Source organism: Topomyia yanbarensis, chromosome 2 (assembly GCF_030247195.1).
Source record: "Topomyia yanbarensis strain Yona2022 chromosome 2, ASM3024719v1, whole genome shotgun sequence".
In the NCBI taxonomy this organism is placed as follows: Eukaryota; Metazoa; Arthropoda; class Insecta; order Diptera; family Culicidae; genus Topomyia; species Topomyia yanbarensis.
This window is the reverse complement of record NC_080671.1, coordinates 458636296-458659814: the sequence shown is the minus strand read 5'-3', so window position 1 is coordinate 458659814 and position 23519 is coordinate 458636296. Positions and strand designations below refer to the sequence as shown.

The 23519-nt window shown below is 39.7% G+C and overlaps 1 protein-coding gene across 4 annotated transcripts in view; it reads left to right on the top strand.

The window, feature by feature from the left end:
- The window catches only part of LOC131685913 (ras-related protein Rap1), a 63746-nt gene that overhangs the window by 24719 nt on the left and 15508 nt on the right, over positions 1 to 23519 (top strand). For all 4 annotated transcript variants that reach the window (XM_058969937.1, XM_058969936.1, XM_058969935.1 and 1 more), the window contains exons 3-5: positions 18288 to 18395; positions 18477 to 18605; positions 18670 to 18822. In XM_058969937.1, the coding sequence (XP_058825920.1) occupies positions 18288 to 18395; positions 18477 to 18605; positions 18670 to 18822 (390 nt within the window). The remainder of the gene's footprint in view (positions 1 to 18287; positions 18396 to 18476; positions 18606 to 18669; positions 18823 to 23519) is intronic.

The following is a 23519-nucleotide window of genomic DNA, read 5'->3' as shown; positions in this document are numbered from 1 at the left end:
ACTTTCTTAGATGCTAATTAAATTTGCCTGATCTAAAACATGAAACTCATGAGAAAAAGATACAAATGTATCATCGATCATCGTCAGATAGATGCCATTTAGGCGAAAACGGAAATATGTATCCACCGCTGCATTTGATTTGCGTTTGAGCAAATGACAAAATAAAAACTCAGGTTGAACTAATTATCAATAATTATTCATATTAATCTATGAAAACCATGCGTCTCGTGAAAAATTCTCTTTCGATGCTGCAGTATTTATCTGAGTGGGTCCATGCACTGTACCGAACTTAGGTTGATTTACATATGTATATAGTTACTATGTAGTATATATGCACTCCGTCAACTAGGTCGTCGACGTCGTTTACAGGTAGTCCATCTCTTACCAACGTTCATTTAGCACACATGACAAAATCTGTAGGAATTAACCTACCGGAAGCGCCTGTACATGACATCCGCTGGAAGGAAGGCTTCTGAACGAGAGCTGTTTTAGATTTATTATGGTACGTTTCGTTGCCCAACACAAATGTGTGCTCAGGGGCACATTCGGCATGCTGAGCTTTAATAGGTAGGAGGCTGCGTGATAGTTTAAACTGCACTTCGCACTGCCGTAGTAGCTGTTGGCATTATTCATGAGAAGCGTGTCTTTGGAAGTATGCTTTTTGAGTATTTGTTGCGCATTTTTCATTATTAAATCCAAAGAAACGTAAAAGTGCACAGTACCCATTTCAGTGTAAGCAGATTGTGAATGGCATAATCGATATGTTTTGTAAAATTTACACACCCAATTGCATTATATTTTCCAAGAGGGACACAGCGGTCCTCCTATAAGGAATCATATCTTCACATAAACATTGACAACACGATGCAATTACAGCACAAACCAATAAACAGTTTAGGTTCTTCACTATCAAAGGAATTATAACCACTACTGATAAAGCCCATAACTCTTTATACTTCGTGGGGGACCATGACATATCTTTAAGTTATATCTCCCTGTACATAAATTTATCTATGTATGGGGAACCGAAAATCCGCATACGCAATTGTTTTACTACAGGGCTGTCTATATCAGATGATATGAAGTTCTGTAATCAGATTCACAAAGATTACAGGAACAATACTCAGTACACTGAATAGTAGCAACGTGATAATTCTGTTTGAAATGTCAATGCAACAAATTCTTTTGACCTTTTTGGATTTTATTTCAACGGAAAAATTTTAGTTTTATTTTGATTATAGAGATTTTAACATTATGCTCTCTCGCAGGTTGATGGAATTGACAGTATTGTAAACATCATCGTCACAATGAAGTCAATAGTGTTATCTAAATATAAGGACCTTCGCTCTTTTTAGTTTCTATTTGCACCAAGTTCTACTACTAGAGGTTAATTAGTTCTCATGTTAATAATCCACCAATCATTATGACTACTCACGATTTGATTTATATAAGAAGCTCGCTTTAAGATGTTGATTACAATACGCCTCGATAGTGGTGTATCGAGGAGGCCGGGAAAGCTGATGTGAGCTTTTTTTCTGTTCTATACCATTCCTCTATTTACCCGCTCATAACCAACAATCTACCAGTAACAAATAGATAATTGAGAAAGGATGTGCTATGTGTGGTGGTTGGCTATTCAAGTATTAGTAGTGTTTGAAAAACTAATGTAAAAATGCCCTCGCGCACGCGATTACGAATCGATCACGTCCGGAAGTCTATCCTTCATCCTAGAAGCATAGGTACATGCCTTCAGCTGGACAAATTAAGAACATACGGTCATACCTATTAGACAACATGTCTCATGGCGACTTGACCGGGAACCCTATCGATATAAAGAATCCCTATCTCTACCAGAGTTTTAATCGCACACCGAAAATTTAATATCAGACTCACGGTTCGCGCGACGACTCAAGAACACACGCAAATATGTTACAAAATCACGTCAGCGTACAAACGTTAGAGCCCCTCGAGATTTTCCAAGCAACCTACGCCCACGAACTCGCAAACACGCACTCATAAACTTACCAACGCGATCTCATGCGTCAACCTACAAACTCCCGCGCTCGCGCCATCATGAGGGATCATTCGGAACTCTCTATCCTCGGTACCAACAGCCTAGGTCCATATTAATTAATAAAAAAAAAACAAAATTGAAAAATTAAGAAAAAATAACTCCCATATCCACTAGACAAAACGTTCCATGGCGACATGACCGGGAACTATGATATGGAGTAACTCACTCCCTGTCAGAATGTGATCCGTACACCGAAAACTAAATATCAGAATTACGATCCGCGTGGCCATCCAAGAATGTGAATGGCCGTAGGGTTACAAAATCGAATTTATACACGCGAGCACACGCGACAAACACGTCAACATACGAAGCCTTAAGCCCTTCGCGATCATCTGCGCACACATACGCCCGCGATCTCGCAAACTTGATAACACTCCGGTAATAATGTGAACGTTTTAGTACAAACAGTTATAAACGTTACGTCCGGAAATCTTTACCCTTCATCCTAGCAACTTAGGTCCATACATTCAGTTGGACCCATCAAAAAATATAGCTCATATCCACTAGACCACACGTTCTATGGCGACATGACTGGGAACTCTAGTGATATGGAGGAACCTAGTTTCTTCTAGAATCTGAAGTGTACGGACACTAAAAATTAAGTGTCTGATTCACGGTCCGCGCGCGGTCATTCTAGACCACTCGCGAATATGCGAAAGGCACGCGGTTTTAATATAGAATTTATACTTGCGAAGTTACATACACGTCAGCACACGCGACATACAAACGCACACGCAATCGAACACTTTAACGTACAAATGCTCGAGCCCTTCGCGATGAAACACGCGATCGCACAATGAGCATCACATTCAGAATCACGGCCAGCTACAATTGGCCAGCCCTTCCGGGAACCTAGCTCTACAGCTCCAGTAGGATAACTCTCGAAAAAAAAAGAAATGAAATAACAAAATTATATCAGAACACAATTTTGGTAACATTTTGTGTGATAACTTAGGTCTCGTTAGTATTTAAAATAACAAAAAATTAAAACAATAACAAAATAACAAACAAAGAATAACAAAAACAACGTGAGATATAGTTTTGAAATATTTCTCATGTGTTTCTGATCGGGATGCACTATGAAACCGGCCCAATACACTGACAAAATCCATATTTTCCCGAAATTTGTAATTCTGTCATAAATTACCGGACAAAAAATGGGAAACGTTCACGTGATCATCGTGGATAGGGGAGTAGGAGTACAGAGGTTGCCCACGGAGGGGGTCAAAAAGCAGGGTCCACGTGGTATATGAACAGCCCCCTATTATTTTTCTTCTCTTCATTCTTCTGATGGGAAGTGAGTGCCGATCAAAAATAATCACAAACACAATCGGACAAAACCAACCTAGAGGCCGTGTGGTATCCGGTGGGTTCAATTATCTCAACCAGTGTAGCTTGTGACGTCGCACAAAGCAGAGGCAAAAAATCGCTGCGCTACACAGGTACCAGTGAAGCAAGCCAGCGCTTTGTTCTATATTCACTGCACAAACTGTATTGTATTTTTGCCTCCGGTATTAACATGAATCTGCCGAAAACGAAAGTGCCCGTGCTACAGGATAACACAATTTCGATCGACTCTAAGAAAACTCGTGCTAGACCCACAGTTCTGGAGATGGAACAACTAGTTAAAGTTAAAATAGAGCTTAATTGCGCGGAAGTTAGGTAGATTCAGATACACCACGTCAAAAACTGTGTTTTGGCGATTGCAAAGAACAACATGTAACACGAGGTCGAATTTAATAACACTAGAATCAAGATCCCCGTGTATACGGAAAATAACATGGTGTACGTTCGTATCCATGATTTGGCACCGCGCACTAACGAAGATTACCTCAAACGAATTATGTCGCAATACGGAGAAGTGGAATCTACTACGAATGACACTTGGAGAACTTTTTTCACCGGTATTCCCAACGGCGTTCGTATTGTGAGGATGTGAGTGACTAAACTCATACCTTCTCACATGACTAACGAATGCAAATCACCGAAGGATGGCGTAATCTATAAGCAAACAAGGCTAATCACAAACCCGGTCAGACCCGTACGTGCCAGACTGCTCACTACGGAAAAAATATGCCGAAGCAGCTAGTCAAAATTCATCTACTACAGGTATCTTCAAGAAGTAGCCACCAACACTTACAGATAATCCAAAAACAACGACCCAATTGACCAATACTGAAGGGACAACGACAACTGCTCCCAAACCAAAAACTAACATCCCCAGTAAAGAAGCTAACACCGATGATTTACAACAGCGATTCGTAAGAACAAGAAACAAATAAGAAACTCTTACCATGAACAGCAAGAAAGCAGTACCGATGATGACATGGACGTAAACGATAACGCGGGAGAAGGCAGACTGAATCGATCCCTAGCTGCGACGGATAAGGCAACTAATACTTCATCACCAAGGAAAAGGATCTCAACACGCAGCAGCCAACTGCGTTAACAGGATCTGGCAGACATTCTTATTTTTACTTATTGGAAAAACTAAAAAAGATCCACGGCTCAGTTGTGCTAACGCATTGAGCCGTGTTAAATAAACCTTGAGAAAAAAAAGTTCCTCAACCAAGAATTAGTCCACTGTGTTCCTGCTCTTTTGTCGTAAAAGGCGACTGAAAATAGGAGTCCCTCAAGTCAAGGTGTTTCTTCGTGCCGAGGACTGATTGGCTGTCAGAACCAAAATATGTCAGTCATGCCTTGCTGTGTTATGCGAATCTCTGACACAGTAGACGTTTGTTTCTTCACAAATCGTGAGTTCCAAATGATGGTCATGTTCCTAATACCCATTTCTGGGCACTTTAGGCAATTATAAGCCAACGCGTTTGGTATCTTCTAGTTGCTGTATAATAAGTGCTGATGAGGAAATGTGTAGTGCTATGATCGAGTCTGGTTGAAGCAGCACAAACTAATCTTGAGCATAGACGTACAGCAAATTTAAATCTACCCCACATTGTGCAGGCAGAAAAAGCTTGTGTAGCTTTGGTTCAAGAACCGTTTTTGGATAATGGAAACTTCTTTGTTGGAAAGTTTTTTAACTCCTTCTTCGTGACTTTCAACAAAAAAGGCATAACAAATCCATGTGAAATGCTTCGGCAATGTATACTTGCGAATAGTAGGGGAAAGAGGGTAACAGTTACCCTCTTTCCCCTACTATTGATTCCTTATATGCGACTTCACAACTCGCGATATTTGTGCTGTCACCAGTGCAGTAAAATTTCATTTCATTCAATCGAAATTGAATGAACGCAGTCAATCAGTCGTCTGCAGTAGCATTCACATTCATTTAACGCATCAGTTGTTGTTAATCTGAAGCTGGGTTCATGGCACTTCACTCACCGCTGCTTTCAAATGAGTCGCAATTCATATTCAACCTCCTTCGTTTGATCCTATCAAATGAATAGATCAGCTTTCAATTTCCCCAGTGAGCACCAGTCAAATGAGATCCGGGTAAACCTAAGACAAAAAGAGACAACTGGTTTCGTATTTTTGGTTATCATGCCTTTCTTGTGCCAGATGACAGATGAGTGTATGCAGCTAGCGAGGTTGGCAGTGCAGCCAATTTCTTTGTCATATTTAGATATGTTGCTATAATACACATAATAATGACCGTTTTATTGACACACATTTCGCATTTATCTGGTACTAATCAATCCAACATTTTTATCACATACTACATGTTTCTAGCAAATTTGGCCAGCATAACAGCCTATTCATCAGAATCAAATTTGCAACAAAAATATTATAGAGATGAACGTGCAACCAGTTTCAATAAGCTGTTATTAGTAGATTCATTATTTTCGTCTGAACTCTGCGAATTTAAGAAAATTTGAAAAAGAAATATGATAGCCGCAGTATGCTATCATAATTGTACGAAGCTGTCAAATTCATTGCTAAAATCAAATATGTAATTCAGCTATTTATTTGCACCTCTACCAATAGTTCCCTGTGTACAATTCCGATGACATGGTGAAGAGGTAAAACATTTCCACACTGGTTATATAGGAACACATTACGAGCACAGTCTATAGTCTACGAGAATCTTTTTTTTCAGAAAGAATTCGAAAAGGTTCTGCTCGATATGAATGCTATAAATAGGTCATATCGAAGGTGGGTTTATTGATTTGAGGTAACCAAAAGGCGCCATATTGGATTGATTGATTGCAAAATGTCCTCAATCATCAGTTTCCGTCATCTAGTGACCATCATTGCAAAAGCGATATAGATATATATTGATCATGGTTTTTACTGTGGTGGTTACCCGAAACCGCCATCTTTGTTTTCAAAATGGCCTAAATTCATAAATTACGGTATTTTATGATTATTTTAAATGATACCCATATTGATAGTTGTTTTCACAGTTTCTTGGTCACTATAGGCCGCAATCTTGGATTTCAAAATGGCCTAACCTTCTTTCAAATGGTATCCATGTTGCCCTCATCTCTGATTTAAAAATGACTTTAACCATCGAGCTTGAGCTTGAGCTTGACCTTGTACGACCACCCGTAGCTGCTACTCCGTTATCGATCTAGACTAGCTGAAGTTGCACAAGGAGTAGTAGTGCTTGGGATTAGGGAAACATCTTTCAATGTGCAACTCCTGGTAATCCTAAAGTGTTTATTGAACAAAACCGGCGCCGGCCTGGCCCGAACGTAGATCGCAGAAGGAACGTTAGTCCGATACTTGCTTTTGCTAGGCAACGGCCTTACTTCCCTTCCGAAGGAAGATTTTACACCTCAGAAAAATCTCAGCGACCTCGGCTGGGATTGCACCCAGACTAACTGGGATGGGTGGCTGTCACGCTTACCACTCAACCAACTACGCCTTCATTTAAAATGACTAACCATCGATTTCCGTTATCTATCATCTTGGACCTTTAACGAGTTCGCCCGTTTACACCTAAGACAAGATAAAGCAACTAGTAATACGATTTCTGTATATTTCTGTATTTTGGTAGTACGTCCATCTCTATTTCAAAGTTTGTGGCAAATTTGATTCTGATGAATAGGCTGTTATGCTGACCAAATTTGCTAGAAACATGTAGTATATGATAAAAATCTTGGATTGATTAGTTCCAGATATATTTTGGCGAAATGTGAGTTAATAAAACAGTCATTATTATGTGTATTATAGCAACATATCTAAATATGACAAAGAAATTGGCTGCACTGCCAACCTCGCTAGTTGCATACAGTCATCTGTCAACAATTATTCACCAGGGCACAAGAAAGGAAAGAAAACTCTCCAAGAAGAAGAGAAAGAAAGGTTCGGAACATTTGTCATTTTTGAGTGAATTTGTTTTATGTTTGTTAAGCAGAAAAGCCCACTACGTCATTTGTTTTATTCTTTTCTTTTTCATATCCTCCTGATTTATCAGCTTCATCGAAAAAAAATACAACCTTACTCATACAGAGAAAAAATGCTCGTACCTGTATCCGTCTTGAGTTGCCTCGTCTTATCATAGCCTTTACCCAATATTATTTATTATCTTGGTCGGAGTTATTTTTATGTCAGTGAGTGTTCCTTCATATTCATTTGTGAGTGGTTCATTGGAATGGTTCACTTCCATTAGCTGAGACCGTGCTAATGTGAGGTTGGTGTTCAATAGAAACTAAACAGGCAAAAACGTCAAATGACTAGAACCTGTTATTCAATTGACAGTGAACTTTGAGTGACTCAAACGAAGACAGCAGCCGAACTCAACTGATATAGTGGTGGTATGTTTACAGTGAAAGGCTCGAAGTTTCACTTGAAACGATTATTTTCGTTTGAAATTGATATTTTACCGCACTGGCTGTCACAGTCAATGTTACTGTTGATAACATAAACAGGAAATAAGTTTATTGTTCGGCATATTTGCCGCATAATGAACATTCTGATGATTTCAAAAGGGTTGTACGATGTACTAAAGTACATCGTCTTTGATCATTCAAACGTCTAGATGTAGTAGGGTAATTTGGGGAGAGATGCCACACATTTCTAAAACTCCTGCATCAAAGTAAACCATTCAATATTTGATGAAATCATTTTTATCAATTGCGACAAGTTTCTAAAATACTGTGAAATGGTTTTCGTCGTGAAAAAAAATCATCAAATTTCCATAAGCATTTTAAAAAAGGTCATTGCGGGAGCTCAAAAACTGAAAAATGGTAAACAAACGTATTTTTTAGCTATTGTTGATGTTTTTGTGATTAGGGGTCTTCAGCTGACTTTCATGAAATTTGATTACACCTATAAATCGGCTAGCACCTTCGCTTTTCTGAAGTAGGTGCTACCATTTCTAGAAATATTTTTTATTAATCTTTTTTTTAAATATTTTTCTTTCTCAACCTTATTGAACGGTTAAGTTAGAGTAACTTAATTAAGGGTAATATTTATCTATATGTTTGTACGAGCGATATATATCTACGCATTATCAAGGGTTCCTTAAAAGTAGTTTTTGATTGTCTCTCCCAACAATGAATTTATATAACTTAAGTTTGTTCTTAAAAGATTAATTTTGAAAAATATCAATTCGTTGAAATTTTTGTTTTTATCGTAATATTGATGTCACTACAAATCCCTCCCCAAGGTTTAGGGGTTTGACGGTATTACAAACATCATCAAGCATCAAGTGCTTTAAGATGGGTATTGCATTACGCCTCGATAGTGGTGCATCGAGGAGACCGAGAGGGCTTATGCGCCTTTTTTATGTTATATGTCTTTTCATACTCCGCACCAGCGCATACCAACGCTAAACCACTGGTCTATGGGCGGTGGCGTGGCCGACTGGCGGATCGACGTAGATTGACTTTTGCTGTGTGCTATGTTTGCAAATATTGTTCTATTGGTGGTATTCGTGGACAGGGCTCACGGAGGGAGTCATTGTGTGTCCATTTATCGGTCGACTTCGTCATCATGCATATACTAATTAAATTAATTTAATAATTAAATTAATTTAATATAGTAGAATAAGTAGAAACCTATTAGTTGTAGCTTTGTAATAATCGTTGTTTTTCGTACTAGTGTACAACTGTTATGTGCTAGTCGTATGTGTATCTATGTATGTATTCGTCTGAGTATTTGTGACAGTTGGGTCAGGGAATGGATGCAGAACTGACGTATATGACAGAATAGTGGCTAATTCTTCTGGTGATCAATCTGAGCATTTAGTTCTATTCATTGGGGAAAGTCGGGCTGGATAAATTAGGTTAAAATAAATTTACCGACGCACGTGAGTCATCCATTCCCGGCCAGCATAGCATGATGAAAGTCTAACAGCATGCAATTGTCGGTAATGATAAATATACAACATTTGCTGCATTTAGACGAGTTTGATTGCATGTTACATGTGTTTTTCCATTCTACTTCATTGGTCTGTTTCTTCTGTGCATCTATTAGTTTGCTTTTCCATTATTTATGTATACCAAAATTGTTCAATTTATACACTCCTAGTCAAGCTCTTTGCATCTTTTTTTCTTTATTCGGCATGTTATGATTCCTTTTATTAGTATATTTCTGCTATACGCTATCTATACTCATATAGGTACAAACGCTCGTGGCCTTCGCGATAACACAAAACTGGCCACAAACGCGACCATGCAATTGCAATAATCCACATATACTTACGCCCGCGATTTCGCCTACATGAAAACACCCCGGTAATTAAGTAAACGTGGCATCTTTAAACCTCCATACGCGGTCTCAAACATTAACCCACCACTCGCGCGATCATGAAACGGTCACGTCCGAAAGTTTTACCAGCCTGGACTAATGCCTTCAGTTGAACCAATCAAAAAAGTGACACTAATATTCACTAAACAACACGTTCCATGGTGACATGACCTAGAACTCAAGTGATATGGGGAAACGGACTACTATCTGTATCATACACTAAAAATTAAGCTTCAGATTCACGGTCCGCACGCTTGATCGCAATAATGCACAATCCGTCATTATAAAATCGAAGTTATACACGCGAAGTCACATACACGTGACAAACACGTTAATGTACAAATGCTTGAGCCCTTCGCTATCATCCCCGGCATCTACATCGGCGATCTAGTAAACATAATCGCATCCCAGTGATAAAGTGAATGTCTCAGCTCCTATAAATTTTCAAACGCGGTCTCAAGCGTGAATCTAAAAACTCCCGCACTCGCACGATCATGAATCGGTCACTTCCGGTTGTTTCTATCCTTGATATCAGCAGACTAGGTCCATACCTTCAATTGGATCAATTAAAAAAAGAAAGCTCGTATCCACTGGACACCATGTTACATGGCGACATGACCGAGGACTCTAGTGATATGGGGTAACTTACTCCCTGTCAGAATGTGAATTGTACACCAAAAACTATCAGAATGATGGTCCGTGTGACCATACAAGAACGCACGCGTATATAGGAAATGCCACACGGTTACAAAATCCAGTATTGTACACGAGAAGTCACATGAACGCGAGCACACGTGACAAACACGTTAACGTACGAACGCTTAAGCCCTTCGCTATTAACAACGCACACCTACGTTCGCGATCGCGCAAACTTAATAACACAACGGTAATAAGGAGAACGTTTTAGCACTCACGAAGTTTCAAACGCTGACTCAAACACGAACCTACAAACGTCCGTTTTCGCGCGCTCATGAATCGGTTACGTCCGGAAACCATTACTCTCTGTCCTAATAACATAGGTCCATACATTCAGTAGGACCAAAAAAATAAAAATAAAGCGCATATCCATCCAGGTGAAAGAAATTCTTTGAACCACATTTTTAGCTATAGTGTCTTCAGCAAAGTTCATTTATATTTTTTTGCATTTAAAAAGTATTAGTTGGGTGATTAATCCCTCTAAAGCCGAGAAGCAAATTTTTGTTTGGTCATTTATGAAAATAAAAAAAAAACTTTCTTTGGCAAAGTTGTTGAGAATATCTTAGGGGCCGTACACAAATGACGTAGCTTTTTTCCAGCGATTTTTGACCCCTCCCTCCCCCCTCGTAGCATTTGGTCACAAAATTCTAACCTCCCCCTCGTAAATAACGTAGCATTTATCTATCCCCTCCCCCTCGTCCCATGCAAAGCGCCCGGATGATGAAAAAAAATTACATGTTTTTCAATTATTTTAAATACATGTCCTTTCGAAATGTTTGACGACTTTTATCAACATTTTCATTATAACAGCAAATTGCGTGCAAAATAAGCCCATTTCATCACAACTATAGTGTTGATAGTTTTGTTTTGAATTTTATGTGTCAAGGGGAGCATAAAGAAAAGTTCTCTCAGTTCACAATCCTGCAGCTGCCAATGATTCTAATAAGCATACGTTCATCTAAATTACTAAATTTTGTTTGGTTGAATCCGAAGTTAAAATTTTAATTCAGCTTCCAAACTAAGTCTGCTAGTTAGCAACATTAACTAACTAATGTAGCAAGTTAAATCCGCATACAAAATCTTTTCGTATTTTTGTGAACTTGTAGTTCCGCGAATCGTAAAATTAACCTCATGAAAAACCCCATCAAAAGTAACTTGTTTGAATTTAAATTCATTTGTTTTGGGAATGGAGGATCACTAAATTGTTTTCTCTAAACAATGGGTTTTAAACTTAATGCTACGTCGCACAACTTCTGACCCTACCCTCCCCCTCGTCACACTTCGTCACAAATTTGGTATACCCTCCCTATCCCCCAAAATGCTACGTCATTTATGCATGGCCCCTTAACTATTAACTTCGCTGAAGAGACTATGTGTCTATCTGTCGATTTTAATTTACATTTGTGGAGATTTCTTTGATATACCCCTGAAAATAGCTTTTTTCAAAATACTTTTGCTGGTAATTTTGTAGAATTTCAAAATGTAAGCTTATTTGTATCTCTTACAACTTAGAAGTTATCGAATGTTTTAGTGCTCAAAAAGCAATATTTTGGTATGGAAGCCGCAAATTTTCGCAGACGAATACCAATACGAATCTGTAAAACAAACACCATCAAAATCGTTTGGTGGGCTCTAGCCTACGTTCAAGTCAAATTCGAGTAAATTCCTTCTTTAGCATATGTTTCTTATCTTAGAGATGCAAAATATACAAAAATAATAATACTGTACTGTAAGACCTCCTTAAGGAAATTTGTTACTGAATGATCAGAACGGATTATAAGGCTTTGTCGAAAAAAAAAGAAAGAAAAAAATATGTTAGTCCAGGTGTTTGCGTTTCGACTTCGTCTCTTCAGAACCAGAAAAAATATGTGCCGATTTTGTTTATGTCATCGTTTTATCAGCCTAAAATTAGCCAAGGGGCTGATAAAAACGGGTCTTCACTGTATTCAAAAAACGACTAAAACTCTATTATGAGGCCTTTCATAAATTACTCTACATATTTAAGGGTAAAAGAAGGAATCATGAAGCATCTTGTTACATAGTGGAGAGAAGAAACGGAGGTGGGGGCTAAAAGCTTCCTAACTAGAAAAGGCAATCAAACATCGGAAATATGTATATTCTCCTTTTTAAAATCCGAAATATTCTAGTTTAAATTAAAATTATGATAAAATCTGTTAATCACCACAACACTTAAATGTGTAATGTAATTTGTGAATGGCCTAATAATAGTGGTTTAGTAGTTTTTTCAATATATGTTTTTGCGTGCTAAAAATTACTAATTACATAATAGCTCAAAATTTGTTTTCTTCATGATCAAAAAAAATTTCATCACCTTTTTGCCGCTTGGAAACACTGTGCACCTGGGACTCTTCTGTGCACCAACTTACTCGAAAAGTTGAAATAATTTTATTTTGACGCATCGTCGGACCCCGCTGTGCATAGAAAATGTCCAAAACTATTGATTTTCAACAAGTCCTTCAATAGGTATTTATTTCTAAACAATTGAAAGTTAACCGCATCAACTTCAACTCCAATAAACGTGAAAGTATCGCAAAATGTATCGCGATAACCGATGAACCGACGATGACGATGAAAAGGACGATACAATTATCGACGATGACGATGAAGGCGACGATACATTATCATTAACGAGTAACGCCGATAAATTATCGTGAAAAATGTATCGTATTAACAACCCTGGAACCTACGCCCTCAATATCACAATCATAATCACGGTCAACTGCAATTGGCCTTAAGCAGTATTTTAGTGGGTGACATTTCCTGTTCCGTCTGCAATTGTAGTAAGTGATTCTGACGGGGAGCCCTTCAAAGGCAGCTCCAGTAGGACAACTCGAAAAATCCTTTTCTAGCAATTAATGCTGGAGTCAAATTAAGCAGAATCACTTTTTTAATGCCACTGTTAAGTCTCGAAATTTCACTTATGGAAGGATGTTTCCACTCATGATCGGCAGTTATGCAAATACCCACCACATAATTTGAGGCAGCTCAGACATCAATTTGAGTGGCACCGAATTGATTGACTGTTTAAGCAGCATATACTTAATGTAGCAAATCACCCAACATTTGCACGATCTGGCTCTGGTGTTAGATGAAATTCTCTGCTCTTACTGTAGTACGCAGGAGTTAGCAAACTGGTTCGTACCCAACGAGCTCGAACCGTCGCTATCTGATCATAATTACATCGTCTTTTATCATTTGAACGCCTAAATGTAGTAACCTCTTGCGGTTCTACTGTGTGATAATTCAATTTTGAATAAGTGGTAGAAAAATTGGATTTAATTGCGTGGACTTTGCTAGATTGTAAATTCCCACTCGTTTTGATGAAACCGATCCTTTTTAGATTTTCGGGGAATCGAAAATTGAGTCACTTCACACAACATCAGGTGTGAATACTGATAGTTGCGAGAGACGTGCTCCTTCTAAATCCTACAAAATGGGAAACAAATTGATCAAAATCAAAGAAAAGAAGCACAACCGCGCAGGTGCTCTCTTCAACGATGCTTCGGTTCATTGTATAAAGTCTTCGAGTCTCAATACTTATCGAGTGCAAGCAAGGATGGAGAAAAGTCACTTTTCTATTGCGCTGAAGGTTGATCTGTTAAAAGATCTTCACGTGTGTCTGCTTTCAATCCCTCCTAACTCATTCATCCCCAGTTTCAGTGAGTTTGGCTAGGTATGATATTCCTAGCGTATTCCTCTACATTCCGTGGTATCCTAAGGAAGGTTTGAAGAGTACTGATGTTTTGATGAGGCTAGAGTTCCATAATCCTGGTTCGTGGGCAGTTTGCTGGGAAGTTCTGAGAACCAAGTCGCTTACAGAGAAAATACATGTTGTTGATGTGTCCGCAAATCGAGGTGTCTTTGACAGAGGCGACGCGTGGTTCCACCGTTAACCTGTTCAATATACCACCAAGACCCTGAAAACGTCAAAATCGTCCCTATGAGACGTTTCTGTTCAGCTGATTCTTTCGTCGTCGATTTCATCCAACATCTAACGAATAGGACCAATGAAAAATGTTCTTTGACAGAAAATTTCGCTAGAGCTGACCAAAACAAGTTTGTTGTCAAATCCCACCAGTGAATTGTCCAACAAATTTCTTGTAGAATGCTTAATTTACCGTAGAAAAAGAACAAAAAATATATAACATATCCGAGAAGGTTGCCACTTAATTAGAATTGAAAAAGATTTCTTAACATAAACATAAGTAATACAACCATGTATAACCTTCCGACAGTCGCGCTAGTGCACTGAGTGCACGCTGCTCTGAAAATCTAACGAAATCGTCTTAGAGCAGCTGCGGCTGCTCGTTCAGTGAACCGTTTGCGCGACTTCCGGTGGGATAAAGAGATTAAAACTTATATTTCGTTATATGATTTGAATTAACTTGCAATGTAGAATCTTATTTTCTACGCACCGAAAATTATTCGTCCTTTTATTTAAGATAGATTGAAACATTTGTCAACCGGTTTAAGAAAATACCTTAATTCATTTAAATTTTATAGAAATTCGAATGTTGTATTTTCCTCGCAAATTATCGTAGCAAACATGCATTTAACATCCACGCATTCATGATTAGAACAACCTCTGATTTGAGTTTGTCTGTTTTACACATTCAGTAGATATATTTTTAGCATATTAATGCAAAGATCAAACGATTTCTTTGACGCAAAAGTTGATGGTTCATTATTATAGTTGAACCAACCAAATACATACGCGCTTGTAACTAGTATGTCCCAGGGGCAGCAACATGTTATTAGGCTACCCAAGACAAAAAAGCGTTCGACCAATAGCTATGAACGTACGGCGCAGGGTGTTCGAAAATTATAAAGCGCTCTCGTTTTGCACACAGCTCCAACGTCCATATGTACATCGCAGCAATGTACGCTGGTTCAATATTTGATTTGAACCGGAGCAAAAGAGAATAGAAAGAGCCTCGCCCATGCCACTCACGCTGCTATTCCAGCCGACACTCATGCAACTGCTCCCTCTAGAGCATGCGATGAGAGTACGAGATGCGTGCATGTTTCTGGTTGAACCAGAAGACGATAGGTGGATTTATCGTTCAGATCAAATAATCGAACTTCAAGATTCGGAGATTATTACTTTCATCAAAAATAGTTTACGTGCTACTGCTGTAATGTTAACGCAAAATTGATTTTGGGTCGTCGGATTGTTCCTACCTGTTCAGTGAACAGGTTGAACGTACCGACGCGTCGCCTCTGGTCTTTGATTCCCTTGGGAATGAAACGTACTTCCGTATTGTGTATGTTCCTTACCCCGACCTTAGCACTTCCCAAATCCTACCCATCAGGGAAATAACGAAAAGACAAATCATGGCAAGGCACAAATCTCCGATCAACATGGGGAACGTACCATTTGAGCCAATCGCTACGGATTTCTATCAGTATCGAAATTTCATCTATGGAGTCCCTCTCGCACTTTTACAAGTGTATTCGGTGTTATACTGGATGGTGAATGTTAGTCTTTTCAGTCCATTCCTATACAAGAATGAAACATTTGAGCATTTTTCTAAATTTTCTTTGGAAAATATTGAAAATTGTCACACGGTTGCGTTTTGGCTTCGCCTCATCAGAAACCGACACTAACTTTTTGTCGGAATAGATTAGCGCCGGCTTAACGCAAATCCCTTAAAACTAAAACACACTTTGTGTTTCAATCGAACGACTGATCAAATGTGATGTCCCGTCCGAGCGGAAGTTCTGCATATTGAAAATTGGACAAGTGACACTGAATCTTCAGAAGGCACCTCGAACAAATGCGATGTACACCATAACTCAAAATTTCCGGGATCAATCGTTTTGAAATTTTGCACAGTTATTCACACCCAGGAAACCCGATGGGTCATTTGCCCTTAATAGCATATTAACTTTTCATGTGAAATTCGTTTGAATGAGATGTATTCGGCCATTGCTGAGTAACGCGAATGAGCTTTTACCACAAAACTCGATCCTCCGGGCCTTGAGAATAATCTTAAAAGTTTGAGTGAATTCTATACATTTCTTTTGCAGGAAATGTAAAAACTGTAATTTCATTAGTGCATACGACAACCTGGCAGTTGAAACTAGTTTTAGGTCATGGATAAAATGTTACACTTTTAAACGAAATTTGATGAAAATTAACCTAACTTGTATTTATATACATGCTTGCAGCTATTGGCAAGCCTCGTCTAGGAAGGATGTCAATAAAATCAAAGTGCCAGCTCCACCATTATCCTTTACACCGAAATTACGTAAAAAGATTGTGGTGCCAAGGCTTTGTGTTTGTAAAAAATCCTGCTTTTCTGAACCCGTCGACTGCGAAAAATAATCATGAAAATAATCATGCCAAATTAGAATTGGATGTGCCTACAACCAAAGTTATAACCGGACAGTGACGCCAAAGCCAAGCTGCTAGACTAGAACCTTTAACATTTCAAACAAAAAATCCTGTCACCGTTTTACACCTACCTAATCACGAACAGTGTAAACATACCTAAAGGGTGCTCCCAAAGCACTGCCGCATCCTGCTTTACAATGCAAATTTATTCACCACTCCTCGCGTCGTGCTCTCACACTCTCCCACTCATCAGGCTCATGCTAATGCCTTGCTTCATCCGATGGTAGCTGAACCCAGAAGGGGCGAGTCCTTTCGCTCAAGTGAGCCATCGTTCGGATCGTACCACAGCATTCCTATGCAATGGAACCATTTTTATTTTTCTGTGGCATCATTCGTGATCTGGTCTGTTATGTCTTGCGTCATTTATCATTCCTTTTCCTAATTGCGGTCTGGCCCCATGGACCAGAGAACATCCCAGAACGGAAGGCCTATCGCTTACATCCAATTTCCACCCACACGAACCTGTTGCACTGTCATTCAGGTTTTTTTTTATGTGGAATTGATGAAGACATTTATCCTTTGTGAGTAGCCGGTGTTCGTGACATCTTGTGCTAAGGTTTATTTAAGCGAGATGATTTCGATATTTTCAGCTTTAACTGGGATGGTGGGAATATTCTATTTGATACTAATTTTTACGGTCATAGGTGGATAGTGATTGAGCATGATTAGGTTTAAGGCCTAAACAGAGTGCTTCATCACTAGGACAGTTTAAAGTTCGAACGTTGCTCCATCAACGGAACGTTCTTTCTTTTTTTTTTATTTCAATTATAGAGGTTTTAACCTTAAGGTCATTCGCCTCTTCGGGTTAGAAAAATCTCTTAGGAAAAATTTCTAACCCTATGTGCGGGGTCGGGACTCGAACCCAGGTGCGCTGCGTACAAGGCAATCGATTTACCAATACGCTACGCCCACTCCCCGACGGAACGTTCTGTTCGTATATTTTAAGACTGCTCACAACAAATTGCGAAATGCTAAAAAATAGAACTCCAAGTTCTTCATTAATTTGGTACCCGTTGTTACGAATGTCTAACATTCCAACTCACAAGAACATATAGCTTGCCATACAAGATACTTTTTCAGACAAAATATTTTGTATTAGAGTTTGAGTTGTTCAAGAGTATATTTTCGACAAGATGCTAGTTATTGACATTTTATTCACGTGACGTCTTTTGTTGGTCATCTTATGCTACACAGGTTCCAAATCATAGTAAAAATATTGTAAATAGACTAAAGCGAGAGTATTTCTGGTAATTTTTACAATGCTAAAATCAAAATTCCTTCACGCATACTAATAAAATTTTACAACTTTTTTCATGTTTATACAGCTGTAATCGTGTGTATTGAGTACATTTTGGAAACACATTACAATGGCACCCTCTTAGCATATTTTTTCGATATATTTTCTTTAAACTCGATGAAAAGTAACTGTACCGATCTCCCTTCCAGGGCATATTCGTGGAAAAGTACGACCCAACGATAGAGGACAGTTACCGGAAACAGGTCGAAGTGGACGGACAGCAATGTATGTTGGAAATTTTGGACACTGCCGGAACGGTAAGAATTAGCAAGAAACCAAAGTTATAAATTAATAACGAGAACTAATCCATTACGTCCGCTTCTGACTATACCGAACAGGAACAATTCACGGCGATGCGGGATCTCTACATGAAGAACGGCCAGGGTTTCGTCCTAGTGTACTCGATCACAGCACAATCGACGTTCAACGACCTGCAGGATCTCCGGGAGCAGATTTTAAGGGTTAAGGTAGGAGTGGTTCTGTGCAATTGCAATGACATGGTCGTTCTAAAATAAGTACCTCTTTTTTTAGGATACTGACGATGTTCCAATGGTGTTGGTTGGCAACAAGTGCGATCTGGAGGACGAGCGAGTAGTTGGAAAGGAGCTGGGTAAAAGTCTCGCTAATCAGTTTAACTGTGCATTCATGGAAACGTCAGCCAAAGCCAAAATTAATGTTAACGACGTGAGTAGTATTGTAGTGTGATTGCTTTCCCTATTTTTATCAATTTACAACTGCTATTACGTAGCTCAATTATTTGTGGACGAATTCTGATCTGCATATCGACATTTGACAATAACACACCCTCTCCCTTCATAGACTTTAATAGATTTCCCAAAACCCTCCTACATACCCATTAGTCTACGTAGACCTCTCGTTTTTTATTTAATTTTTGGAACACGTGAAATCAATTAAAAGTTCATTACCGTGTTCAAATAAAAATTAAACCTTCAAGTTTAAATTTATTTCATGTTGTTCAGATGATAAGGACTAAGCCATCAACCAAATATAATATTTACATCAATCCTCATCCAGAGCAGCTCGAACTAGTCAAATTTCGCTACCCAATTTTTTTATGTAAGTCGGTCTGTTTCGGCAGAGCATGATTCCATCCATAACACTTCTCTTATTTCGTCCTTATCCAACAATGCAACTTTTTTCTGAACATGCAGAATAATGACAAGAAAAAAATAACCCTAATCGGCCCAATATGGTATATATAGGTGGAGTTGTGATCAGTCACACCACTCATGTAAGATACGTCTTACGAATACCAAAGTGCCATCTTCGCCATACCTTTTTTCTTTTTTTTTACAATGGAGAATACATTTACGTACTAGCCCAGTACACGTGCTATTAGTAGACGCCAAGCTACCACACGGGGTGTACTGGGGGCGTGTCGGGCTCGAATGGTGACGCTGCCATTAATACCGACTAAACTCCATTGGGCTCCGCCATCGTTCCCCCCTTCCTACCTCTCGGTATTACTTCTGGGGATGGCTGTACTTGATGTACTCATTCACTCTCGCTCACGCGTTCATACGTCCTGTATGAGGCTTACTTGGGTGCTCTCTCTATTGCACCTTGATTCACTCTCTGACATTCCACATGAGGTTGACTTTTGTGCTCACCTTTTTCGTTCCTTGCTAGGCTTACTTTTGTGCTAGCCTCTAACATACCATGTGAGGCTGACTTGGATGCTCACCCTATCACCTGGTTCACTCTCGATCGTACCACTCTATTATACCCCTGTCGCTCCCCCTGGCATCCCATGTGGGACATTTTGCTTAGGCCCCACTTCTGACATACCATGCTTACTTGGGTGCTCACCGTTTTCATACCTTGTGAGGCTGATTTTTGTGCTCATCTCTACCATACCATGTGAGGCTGACTTTTGTGCTCACCCTTAACATACCGTGTAAGACTGACTTGGATGCTCATCCTTTCACTCCTCTGCCATGCCACGAGGCATTGATAGCTAAGTCCCAACATACTACGCTACGACCCTCCCATCTTGGCATGAGGCAGTCCACATATACGCCTATACACTCGCTCTTCTGCCATGCTTCGGGGTGGCTGGGTTTACCCCTTACGCGGTTGCCAGTCGCTGCGCCAAACCTGCCTCAGCATGAACAGACCATTCACTCACTTTTCTGCGCTCGGCCTTTTTCGCTCCAACTAACCAATCACTAATTAGTCGTACCCGTCGTCTGTTGCTCGGTGCGCCAAATTACCTGTAGCCTACAGGCAATCTGGGTGGTTGCAGTCGAGACTGCGCTCCACTTCTCCACCGCTTGACACATCCGCTGAATAAGGGTATCAGGAGTTGTGTCCCAGCCACAGACGTCAAGCATTGCTCTTCTTTCGACGTCGAAACGAGGACATACGAACAGTATGTGTTCGGCAGTTTCGTATACACCTGGGCAGTCATGGCAGGCTGGGACTTCCGCGTGCTCGAACCTGTGAAGGTACTGTCGGAAACGGTTCTATTCGCCCGAAAGTCATTTACCCGAATGACGTTCGCCCGAAAACCATTTACCAGAATGGACCATTTATCCGAATGTCATTAACCCGAAAGGACCATTTACCCGAATGCCATAAACCCGAATGGACCACTCGCCCGAATGTCATTAACCCGAATACCACATTCGCTCAAGCGTAATATAAAATCGGTAATTGTCCAGTTTAGAGACTTTGGTGACAGAGGTTCGATTTTGATGCGGTTTTATGGCAAAAGTATGTATTTTAACCTAAATAAACCAAATCCGAGAGCAGAAATGCTAAATTTTTAACCAAATTTGATAAACTGAACAATAACAAGTGAGTTTATGCAGCGGAGCAAAGCCGCTGAGGTTCCGGTGGACGAGGCGTTGATCCTCCTGTCGCCGGAGTTATAAGCAAACCTGTGATCCTCTCGTTTACTCAAACTCAAACTCATGGTTTACTCAAACATAGGGGTTATAGCTAGTTTAAAGCCGACTGAGCGGCAGCGACTTTGGAAAGGCACAAGCAGAAAGTCGAGATTTTCGAATAATCGATAAAATTATATATTACGCACCGGCTGAGCTGAAAGAAAAACTGCTACAACAAGAGACACTAACGCTGGAACAGGTAACAAGAATTGTACATTCGTTTGAGTCAATAAAAAATCAAGCTCAAGCAATAGCTGATAATGGTATGTCGATAGCTACTGGAGGAGAGACGCGAGAAACAGTAAACCACATTCAGAGATTGGGAAATTGCTACCGATGTGGACAGAAGAATCATTACGGAAATAACCAGCAGTGCCCAGCTCGAGAGAAAAAATGTGAGAAATGTGGAAAGATGGGTCATTTTGCTAAAGTGTGCCGTTCTATGCCGAAACGAAAGTTCAATCGGCCTAACGATTCACAATACAACCATTCTCACAAACGACCACGATACGATAATGTACGCGTTATAACAAATACGCATCGAAATGATCAAATGGAACAAGCTAGTTTTATACTCAACATTGGTGATGGCGATGAATACGTATTGGACACTGCTGTCCAAATTTTTCTTATCAAAGTACTGATTGATTCTGGTAGTTCGACGAACATAATCGATGATATTATTGATTTTTTTAATATTTTTGAATCAACGATATCTGTAGAAGGAGCGGTGAACAAACTGGTGGAAATTGCAACATTTTTTGTGGTTGAAGGTGGTTCTCAATCACTGCTTGGAATGAAAACTGCGAAGTTGCTGGGAGTGTTGGTCGTTGGTTTACCAAGTATCAAGTCATCCGTGAATCTAGTGGTCACCGAAGGCCAACGGCCATTTCCTAGAATGAAAAACGTTCAGATGAGAATTCCTATCAACAAAGAAGTAACTCCGGTTGTGCAGCGTGTAAGGTGTCCACCGGTAGCATTGCTTAGAAGGATTGAAGAAAAACTGTCGCAGCTTTTAGCGAGTGACATCATCGAACCTGTAAGTGGTGCAGCACCATGGGTATCACCTTTAGCAACAATCATCAAAGACAACGGTGATCTCCGCTTATGTGTGGACATGCGGCGTGTTAATCAAGCCATCCAGCGTGAACATCACATGATGCCAACATTTGAATATTTTTTGCCGCGCCTCAAATCATCTACGTTTTTTAGCCGACTGGATATAAAAGATGCGTTTCATCAAGTCGAGCTGGAAGAATCATCCCGTTACATTACCACCTTTATCTGTCATAAAGGTTTATTTAGATATAAACGGCTGATGTTTGGTGTTTCATGCGCTCCTGAAATGTTCCAGAAAATTATGGAACAGATTTTGGCTGGTTGTGAGAACGCTATTAATTATATTGACGATATACTGCCGTGATACGCATAACAGTCCCACCTGCATAGGAAACCCATAGCAAATGGGACTGTTATGCGGATCACGGCAGTATAGTGGTCTTCGGAAAGGATGGGGAAGAGCACGATGAGGCTTTAAAGAAAGTGCTGGCAGTTCTCAAAAGCCGTAATATCCTGCTGAACCAGGCTAAGTGTATTTTTAAAACTCAGAAGATTTAATTAATTGGTCATTCAATTTCTTCAGAAAGAATCCGCCCTTCGGATAACAAAATTGAAGCATTGCGTAAACTTCGTGAACCCAGAACTTCACCTTTGCGACAGCTGATTTGCAACAACACAAAATTTAATTGGACAGAAGAGCATCAACACTGTTTTGAAAAATTAAAGCAAATGATCACCGATGCGAAAACGCTTTCTTTCTTCGACAACACTTTGCGTACTAGAGCTATTGCAGACGCTTCTCCTGTTGCCCTTGGAGCAGTTTTAGTGCAGTTCTCAAGTAAGGCCGATGATGATTATCATGTCGTATGTTATGCTAGCAAGAGCTTAACCGCCACCGAAAAGCGATACTGCCAAACAGAGAAAGAGGCATTAGCGTTGGTATGGGCCGTCGAAAAATTTGCAATTTACCTCATTGGGAGGCAGTTCGAACTTGAAGTGATATTTGCACCGACATCTACTCCATGCGCACGAATCGAACGCTGGGTTTTACGATTACAATCATTTAAATTTACCGTCAAATATCGGAAGGGGTCTAGCAATATTGCGGATTCACTATCTAGATTAGTAATTCCCGAGCGTGCTGAGGACTTTGAAAAAGATAATAGTTTCCTTGTATTAGCTATTCAAGAATCGATGGCAATAGATATCGAGGAAATTGAAGCAGTATCTCGTGACGATCCGGAAATGCTTGCCGTTAGAGAGAGAGAGTTTGAGACAAGGAAATTGGTCTAAAAATGTAGTAAAACAATTCGAATCATTCAAAAACGAAGTGGGATTCATTGGAGATACCATGATAAGAGGAAATAAACTCGTGGTTCCCAAGAAACTTCAACAGCGAATGCTACAGCT